At 36.5% G+C, this 9835-nt stretch overlaps 1 protein-coding gene across 1 annotated transcript; it reads right to left on the bottom strand.

The window, feature by feature from the left end:
- Positions 1-312: 312 nt before the first annotated feature.
- On the bottom strand, positions 313-6169 carry LOC101897887 (uncharacterized). The gene is made up of 3 exons (XM_059129469.1): positions 5372-6169; positions 1354-1991; positions 313-1288 (listed from the first exon to the last, which is right to left on the bottom strand). The coding sequence occupies exons 1-3, from the start codon at positions 5529-5531 to the stop codon at positions 785-787; spliced, it is 1302 nt and encodes a 433-aa protein (XP_058985452.1). The 5' UTR covers positions 5532-6169; the 3' UTR covers positions 313-784.
- Positions 6170-9835: the final 3666 nt, after the last annotated feature.

The following is a 9835-nucleotide window of genomic DNA, read 5'->3' as shown; positions in this document are numbered from 1 at the left end:
CAAATTTTCTATAAAAAAAAGTTTTGGATTTTTTAAAACTTTTTTGAAAATCCAAATTTTACAATTTTCTTCAAAAATTCGGCATTACTAGGAGAACATTTTTATAAAATCCACAATTTAAAAAAAAAAACATTTTTTTCTTAAATCCTTAAATCCGCCCTAGTAATTCTTTTTTTAATTTACCGCTTACGTAACTACTAGAATCTATTTATAATTGCCCATTTATAACCCCACCCCATCAGACCCCATAGAATCCCTTCTATATTTACAATAAACCTCAAAAAGAGGAGCATAAAAAAACCAAATTAATAGTTTGTATATTACAGATTTCCTTCTAATTTTATTTAAAAATCATTACAAAACTAATGACTGCAGATGTATATGGATATTTTATATATAATATTACATAGAAAACATACATTAATAATAATGTTTGATTTTAGGATTTTGGACAATTTAATTAACGCCCCATTTTCACTTCATAAATACAAAATTTTCCTTAAAAACATTTCCGAAATTTTTTAATTATAACTTTGATTTTAAGATACAAATAGAGTTTCAAGATCTATGTAATCTCAATAAATGTACATGGGGGCATATACGGTAAAACCTCAATAATTCTCTTAATAAATAAATTTTACAAATATTTACATTGAAATTCATACTAAAAACACACAAAATTACATACATATAAAAACGTCTTTATATGCTAATACTAAAATTTTCTACAACTACCTAGCTACAATGGATACCGATTCCCTACACTACGGACCAAAAGATAACCTCAATTTGTGTCCGGCTCCTCTTTGACAGCCGTTTGTGCTGTCACTCCATTGACCATACGTAAACGAGTTACACTGGCAGCCGATGATCTAGTTGTGGCACCAATTTTAGCAATGGGTACCGATATGGACGCTGGAGTATTGGGAGAGGCCAAAACGGCTGAGGATATATTTACACAACGTGGTGTTAACGGCTGGGTTGTCTGTGTTGTACTTGCCGATGAGGGATCTTGTAGTAAATTATTTAAACGTCTCAACATATTTAGATCTGAGGAATTGACCATGGCAATGGGTGAGGATTGATTAGCATGCTGTCCATGGTGGTAAGAGTTATTGGTTGTCGTAGATGTCGCTTGACTTGAGGAGTTATCGAAAATCTCTGATAAAACTTCATAGATGCGTCGTTTGAAAATGATTTTTTGGCGGAAATCCATGGCTTTCATTTCGGGCAGGAGACCTTGCAGGAAAATGTTATCATAATCATGGGGTGGAACTATTTCAACGGGCTTTAATGAAGAAAATACAAAATTAGTTTCATTGCCAAACAAAGATTTCGAATTCTTCAACTCACCTTAACATCTGTGTAAGTGTAATTATCAATACCATAGGCGCTATTTGCAACTCTCAAACGTTTCTTGGGTGGAGCACAGGCAAAGTTAATGGAATCCCTTCGCTCTTCTTGTGTTATGTCCAACTGATCCTCCTCGATTTGTACCATGGGTGGTGGTACAAATTCGTCGCCACTGACTGGGGCTGTTGTTGAGGTGGCTTTCTCCTCAATTTGTGAGGATTGTAATTGCTGTTGTGTTGTTCCGTTTGCCTCCGTCACAGACACCTCCGCTGGTTCTGTATCATTTTCTGGGGTATTTTTCGATGCTGACTCACTAACAACACTACTGCTACGTTCTTCACGATCTTGAGATTTATCTTCATAATCCATCATGGCGGCGGCATAACTATCAATGGACTCCTCGCCCAATGCCACTTCTATGTGTTCACCTTTTTCACTGCGCGGTGAGGTGTGATAAGAATTGGATACGGAACGTCTCGAGACAGGTATACCCGGTGTAATGTGTCGCGATAGAAATTGTAACTCTTCATGCAAATAATAGGGTTTAGTGCGATTAGCACTAGCAGGTACTTTATTGACATTGATGGAGCGGGCGTAAGAGGTGCGTATGTTGCGCCAACGTTCTTTGCACGAGGAAACTGTAAAAACAAGAAATAATTAATAAGCTATTAACGGAAAGAAGTTTAAAAATTCAAAGCCCTCTTCTTTTGGCCATCTCCAAAGGAAAAACAAAGAAACGGCGCCTTATCAACACTACAATTACCGCTAATTGCTTTTGACGGCGTTAGTTATATGAAATAACCGCCTTTGTGATAAAGATATGGCAGCACTAGTCATATGACATTACAAATTGGCGGGAAGATATAACAACATGACATTTCATAATAAAATGGAAAAGAATGAAGCTAATTTAGCGTTTTTTTTTAAAAACCTAACATGGAAGACTAGATTATAAACTGCTGGATGTTAGTGAAAATTACCGTTATTTAATTTTGACGGCGTCAAGTAACTGACTCAGAAATATGGCAACATCAGCCATGTGGTATAAAAAATGGGGCGAAGATATGGAAACATCACATTTCATTACAAATGAGGCTAACTTAACGTTTCTTTTGTAAAGTGTCGATTTAATATAGACATACAAATAATCAAAAAATATACCGTAATTTCATGTTGACAGCGTTAAAAGGTAGCCGTATTTGTGGCACAATGATGGCAATGATAGATATATGAAATAACAAATTTTGAGAGAATACCGTCAAAAATCACATTTCATAATGGATACTAAACGGTGATGTTAACACAGCGTTTTTAAAGAAAATTTAGATTTGAAAAAATTGAAAAATGTGGCTATTGTAGCGTTTTTCATAACAAATTGGCGGAAAGAAACGAAAAAATTACATTTCGTGATGGATACTAAAAAATAATGCTAACACAGCGTTTTTAATGAAATTTTAGATCTGAAAAGAATTAAAAAATGTAGCTAAGTAGCGTTTTTCTAAGATATTAATGAAAAACAATAAAATTCTGACACTAAAGAACAAAAATTTTTTGGGGAAAACTATTGATTGATATTTTTTTGCAGGAAAAGACAAAATGTTTAAGTTATATAAGTCGTAAATATATATCTGGCACAATTAATTCAAGGTATATACATTTTAGTCCCCGAACCAGAGAAACGCTTGTATTTCTTTTTTAATTCTAATCTTTTAGTAGAAAATATTTTCCAATTCCCGAAACCAGTAGACGAAGTTAATAGAATTGAATGAGGTTCTATTTAACAATATGGCAAAAAATTTAAGAGAAATAAGGAAATGTGTTTTACTTATCAAATATTTTATGAAACAAATTTTGCCAAATAAAAAACTATTGCCTGATTGCTAACATCCGATGAACAAGAAAATTTAAGTATTTAACTCCTTTTTCTTTGCCTTTCAGGGAAATTTTTGAATAAAAAAACGCAATCTTAGCTTCACTCAATAAATTGCAAAAGTTGCAAACACGGCAAAGTTTGCATTCGGCTCCCGTGTTGCAACTATACGTACAGCAAAGACGTTCCAAGTTTAAATTTGCAACATTTCAAACTCCTTGCATGTAAAGAAGTAGAGGAAGATAAAATATTTTTTTTTTTTTGTAAATAAGTTGAAATACAAACCATTGTATGAAAGACTATATCATTAATTTTTGAAGAGGAAATCAAACAGACAACTTCGCCGTCTTTGCCTAATAAGTTGAAAGACTATGTAATTTATTAATTTTTGAAGAGGAAATCAAACAGACAACTTCGCCATTTTTTGCCCAAACATAACATTTTTTGTACAAAAATCACCAAATTAGGGAAATTTTTGAATAAAAAAACGCAATCTTAGCTTCACTCAATAAATTGCAAAAGTTGCAAAAACGGCAATGTTTACATTCGGCTCCCGTGTTGCAACTATACGTACAGCAAAGACGTTCCAAGTTTAAATTTGCAACATTTCAAACTCCTTGCATGTAAAGAAGTAGAGGAAGATAAAATATTTTTTTTTTGTAAATAAGTTGAAATACAAACCATTGTATGAAAGACTATATCATTAATTTTTGAAGAGGAAATCAAACAGACAACTTCGCCGTCTTTGCCTAATAAGTTGAAAGACTATGTAATTTATTAATTTTTGAAGAGGAAATCAAACAGACAACTTCGCCATTTTTTGCCCAAACATAACATTTTTTGTACAAAAATCACCAAATTAGCATTACTGTGTGCATTAAAGAATTGTCATTTCTGTTAATTGGCAACGCTATTTTTCCCTTAACCCTATAATTTCATTTGACAATACAGAATAAACAAACATTTGATTTTATTCGGTATGGTAATATACAGTTGTGAAAGTCCTAACTTGCAGTCTAATTAAATATTCCAAATCTTTTCTCACAAAAAAACGCCAAATTAACATTACTCTGTATATAAAAGAAACAATATTTGTTTCGATTGGTAACGCCGTTATTTCCATAATCCAACATTTTTTCTTTGCAAAAACGCCCAGTTGACATTACAGACTGTCCAAAACAGAATAAACAAACATTTGCTTTTTTACTCGGGGTGCTTGCTAATATACAAGGGTGGATGGTTGGTAGTGTGCATTGTTATGATTGCCATTGTCTTTTGCATATAACGTACACACACACACTCATACGTATTTGTGTTGTTATTGTTACTGTAGGCAAAGGCAAACATATGCCATGCCTCGGCTGCTAAACAGCGACGGCGGCACAGTTATTATTGTTGTTGTGTATTGCATTCGTTGCTGCTGCTGCTGTTAGTGTCGTCCATCGTCATTGTTATTATGACAATTGTTTTTGCAAACTCTTGCTCTCCCGCCGCTCTGTGTACGTATGATGCGCCGCTCTCTTTGCACCGCAACTAGACAAAGGCAATGTTGCCCCCTTATCCAAATGTGAGGCATCATGATATGAGGGAAAAATAAAATAACTGCTGTTTTAGTTGTGAGAATAGAGCACAGAGAGGAAGGAGAGAGAATGCGCACTCTGAACTATTTGTTTGTCGGGTAAAAAACACAACGAAAGGAGATGAGAGCCAACTACTATAAATAATACTACGATGGCGGCGGCGGCAAACGACTGTTGTTTTTCTTTGTAAGAAAATAAAAGGCAATAATAGCAGCAGCAAAAACAACAAAAGTAAAAAAATAATATTAACGAAATAACCAGCAGCCAGCAATGTTTTTGTGTGGTGAAAACAAAAACAACAACGAATTGTTCATAATTAAGAATAATATGACAAAGTTGTTTTTGCTTCTCTTCTTTGATATTACATGATGTTGGTGACAAAACAAAACACGATGATGCCTAGTTAGTTGTTGGTGGGTTATTGAAAAGCCAAGGGAGGAGTGGAAAGTGAAATCCCCAAGAGTTAAAAGGCTACTTAACATTGGCTAAAAACGTGTCTTTTTCTTGAGGCAAAGCAACAACATGGACAAGGTGTTGTTTAAGTTATTGTTGTTGCTTGTATACTTACTTGAATCATTCATTTCTTTTGAAATCGCTATCCATGCCAGATCGACAACATCTTTCTTCAAATAGCTGGGATGGGAACGATCATACATGCAGGGATATTGCTCCACCAGGCGACAAATTTTGGCATTTACATTATAATTTTCCGGTTTATTTTCCAACATGGTGGTGCTGGTGCTGCTGCTGTTCCTTAATTTGTTCGTGTTGGGCTTAATGGTTGCGGTTTTTGTTTTTTTTGGTGGTGAACTGAGAGTGAGTGGGGAAAACAGGGAGGGGGAGGTTTGTGTTGTTCCAAAGACCCCTTTGTGTTTTTCTTTTCAGTGATGACACTTGATTTTGTTAATTTTTTTTTTAATTTCCAATTTAGTATTTCACTTTCTTCTTTTATGGCGATTATCGAACACTTTTTTCAAATACTATGCACACAACAAGAGCAAGAAAGGCGAAGCAAAGTAAGAAGACCGAAGAGCCGTGCTAAAAACTGATTGCCAACACTCGGGCTGAACGCAAACAACAGACTGACGGCAACTGATGATGGCAAATAGCAGCAAGCGATGGCAACAGCAGCAGCAAACAAGCAAAGCAATACCTACTCTGCCACGGTTGTGTTGTGGTTGGTGGGGGTACAAAAACAACAACAATAAGAGCAGCAGCAGTAGTTGTACAAAAAACAACAACGTCACACACAATACATGTGTGTATGTATGTATGGCTGTGTGTATGCATGTCGGATTGATGATAATAGAGAAGCGAGCTGGCGAGCGGTGGTGGTGGTGGATGTTGATGGCGGGTGCGGGTAGGTAGGCAGGCAATCAGACATACAGACGTTACGTTCGGTCTCGTCTGACCAGGCAGGCAGGCAAGCAGGCGGCTGGCTGTCGTAAAACAACTGTTGTGTGTCGTTCGCTCGTTTCATTGCTGCTGCTGCTGACGACGACAATGATGATGATGGTGCTGGCTGTTGTTGTCAAAGACCAACCACAGCCAGAGCCAAGTAATACTACAGCTGGGTTATTGAAAACAAAAAAACGAAACGAGCAAAAACAACAGCAATAACCAAGCAAATGCGATACAATGTCGTTGTTGGTTGTCGTCGTCGTCGCCGTCGCCAACAACAACATCAGCAGCACACATTTGGATGGCTGGTCGGTTGGTCGGTCGGACAGTACACAAGTTGTGTGAGAGCATGTAAAATGTGGTTATTCATCGTCGTTCGTTGCCTGCATGGGGGTTTGATGTGTTGCTCTAACCCAGCAAACATTTCGAAGCAAGGTAAAAAAGTAAATGTTTTCTAAGATATTTTTTACTCTCAGCCATATGGCTGTGTTTTGATATGGCCAAAATGTGCCTCATCGAAATAACGTTTTTAGACCCTGGGTCTGTCTGACCCAATTCCATTTCAGGACATTTGGAGACGATCTAGCGATAACTCTCGAAGGATGTATACGATTTTGTCCAAACTTGGTACATCGTAATATTATTATCGAACTTAGATCGAGTTTGGAAATGAACAATATAGGTCCACCCCTTCTGGTAGCTCCCCCACAGAAGGTCGAAATTGTCAAACAATATTTTACTGCACAGAAAACGAAAGGATAATCCGATGTTGCTCCAACTTTGCAAATCCTAATATTAATATCAGTGCTAGGTCAGGTGCGAAAATGGACAATATCGGCCCACTCCATCAGGTTCCTCCCCCACAAAGGGTCAAAATTTTGAAAAAGTATAACTTTTATAAATTATGATGTAAGGGTCCGATTGTCTTCAAATTACACAGATCACGATATTTTTATTAAGTCAAAGTTTGGTGTGAAGATGGAATATTTCAGTCCACTCCTACTGGTACCCTCCACACAAAGGGTCAACATTTTGAATATCCATAAAACTCATAAAACGCGAAATTAATATCCGATTCCATTCAGACTTGGTGTATCTCAATATTTCCATCAACACAAGTTCTGTTATAAAGATGATGGAGATCGGACCATTCCTTCTGGTACCTCCCCCACAAAGTGTCAAAATTTTGAAAAATTATAACTCTTATAAAATGTGATATACGAGCCCGATTGCCTTCAAATTACACACATCGCAATATTTTTATTAACCCAAGATCTGGTGTGAAAATGGAATATATCGGTCCACTCCTTCTGGTACCTCCCCCACAAAGGGTTAAAATATTGAACTTCCACGAAGCTCATAAAACGCGAAATAAACATCCGATTCCATTCAAACTTGGTACATCTCAATATTTCCATTAACATAAGATCTGTCATAAAGATGGTAGAGATCGAACCATTCCTTCTGGTACCTCCCCCACAAAGGGTCAAAATTTTGAATTATTATAATTCTTATAATATGTGATATACGAGCCCGATTGGTGTGAAGATGGAATATATCGGTCAACTCCTTCTGGTACCTCCCCCACAAAGGGTAAACATTTTTAAAAACAAAACCCTCAAAGAAAGCGAAATAAGCACACAACTCTCTTCAGATTTCACACATATAACATTTCTGCCCAAACTTGGGCCCTCGCAATATTTATATCATATTTACTTAGGTCCGACACGAAATGGACAATTTTGGCCCATTTCACATTCTTTGTGTGGGATCTCATCGTAATTACTCATTATGTATAATTTACTTTTCTTTTGTTAACTTGGTTCTTCCCTTCGATAAAAAAAATCCACAATGTTTATCAAAGGAAAATTTTCAGTGGACTTTCTATATCAAAAAAGTCTTTACTATACACTCTTTATGGCTATTCTAGACACCATTTCAATAAGAAAATCAATTTATTCACAAAACATTTCCATGATCGTTTCTTATCACATAACAACTCCCTGTTAACTCTTTTTTGCAAATTCACACATTCCATCTCTGGGGTGATGTGTCATAGAAAACATAACAGCATATCAAATTGTAACCAACCCATACAGTAACTGTGCAGTGGTGAAAGAGAGAGACAGAGAGATTACCCTTCGGTATGCATTTGACGAACGATCATTGTTGTTCACGAAAGATTCGGTTCAGTAGAACTAAGCAAATTCTTCAAATTCTAGGTATGCCCAAAAGCGGCTATGCTAAATTAACTTTTTCTAAATTTGATGCTGTTTTAGGAAGTCAGCCTTCAATTTTTTCCTTTGGGATTGTCTAAAACCAGCTACCCGAATTTCTCCTCTGGGTATGTGTATGATAATAACACATTTTAGAAAGATTATATTTTCAACAATAACTTGGCATACACTCTGCGGACCCTCAAACTTTTGGGTCCAAAAATCAATAGTTTTGATAAATAACCCCATCACTTACATGTCGAATAGATATTTTCATTAACTTTCAAATGATACCTATATTGTCCATATCGTCCATATCGGATTCGTCTTGATCCGGTTATCCGGGTCCGTCTCCCATGAAAAACATACTTTCGCTGCATCAGGGCACAAATACCTACCTCTTTCCAAAACCCAAGAGTTTTTACTAAACAAGGATTACTTCGTTCTTCATTTTTGGTTTTGGAAAAAAATTTGTTGTTGCTTTAGTATTTATTTATTTATTTTAAAACTCACCTCTAAAAATGTGTGCTGGGTTTCATTTTGGTGGCTGTAAAAAAAACGCGGTTGCTTGCTGATTTTGGGTTTTGTTGTCTGGATTTGGCATACATTGCTGTTGGTGGTGGTGGTGGCAGTGTTGTCATCGTCATAGTCACAGTCATCAACATCATCATCGGCAAGCATTGACAGTGCCTTTGTTGTTGTTACAATGGGGTGGTAGTTTTGCTTTTGCTGTTATTGTTGTTGTTCTTGTATGTAACAATTATTATTACAAATTGTTGTTTTTGGCTAGTGACGATGGCAACACATACCTGCCTGCCTGCCGACGAACAACAAAAAAACCCAAAAGATTACGCTGTCAACAAAAGCAAAACGTTGGTGGTGGTGGCTGTGTCTTTGGGACCCCTGAAAATAAACGTAAACTAACACTTACACACACATACACCAATGTACTCACACAGCCAATATCATTATCATCTTCTACAACAACAAAATAACGAACGACGGCATCACAATCATTATTATCATCTTCGTTGCCGGTGTCGTCGTTACTCGGCCAACAATTTGTTTTACAAATACATGCACACACACATTCATACAATATCAAAAAAAAAAACAGCAAAGCAAGAAAAAAACAAAATCAGGCAGCCAGACACAATATAAACAGCAAGTAGCAGCACCACAATAACAACAAACAAATGAGCAATCAAAAACCCACCAACAATGAACCAGCAGCCAGGCCAGGCCAGCCAAACAACAAACTAGCCAACCAACCAACCAACCCGCCAACCATCCAAGCAACGAGCACAGCAAACGAATGACGACGATAATATTTCAAAGCAACCACATTTACGGACAGCAGCTGCACCACGGCTATTGTAGGCCAGGCAATATAAGCAACATCAACAAAAATAACA

The sequence above is a fragment of the Musca domestica genome, unplaced genomic scaffold (genome assembly GCF_030504385.1).
Source record: "Musca domestica strain aabys unplaced genomic scaffold, Musca_domestica.polishedcontigs.V.1.1 61, whole genome shotgun sequence".
NCBI lineage: Eukaryota > Metazoa > Arthropoda > Insecta > Diptera > Muscidae > Musca > Musca domestica.
The sequence above is the reverse complement of the archived record's forward strand: the minus strand, read 5'-3'. Positions and strand labels throughout refer to the sequence as shown.

Excerpts from the sequence above, each read along its gene's own strand:
- LOC101897887 (XM_059129469.1), bottom strand. The coding sequence starts at position 5,531 with ATGTTGGAAAATAAACCGGAAAATTATAATGTAAATGCCAAAATTTGT. Across the intron at positions 1,992-5,371 it reads AAAAGAAATGAATGATTCAA|TTTCCTCGTGCAAAGAACGT; the intron begins GTAAGTATACAA and ends TTGTTTTTACAG. Across the intron at positions 1,289-1,353 it reads ACACTTACACAGATGTTAAG|CCCGTTGAAATAGTTCCACC; the intron begins GTGAGTTGAAGA and ends TCTTCATTAAAG.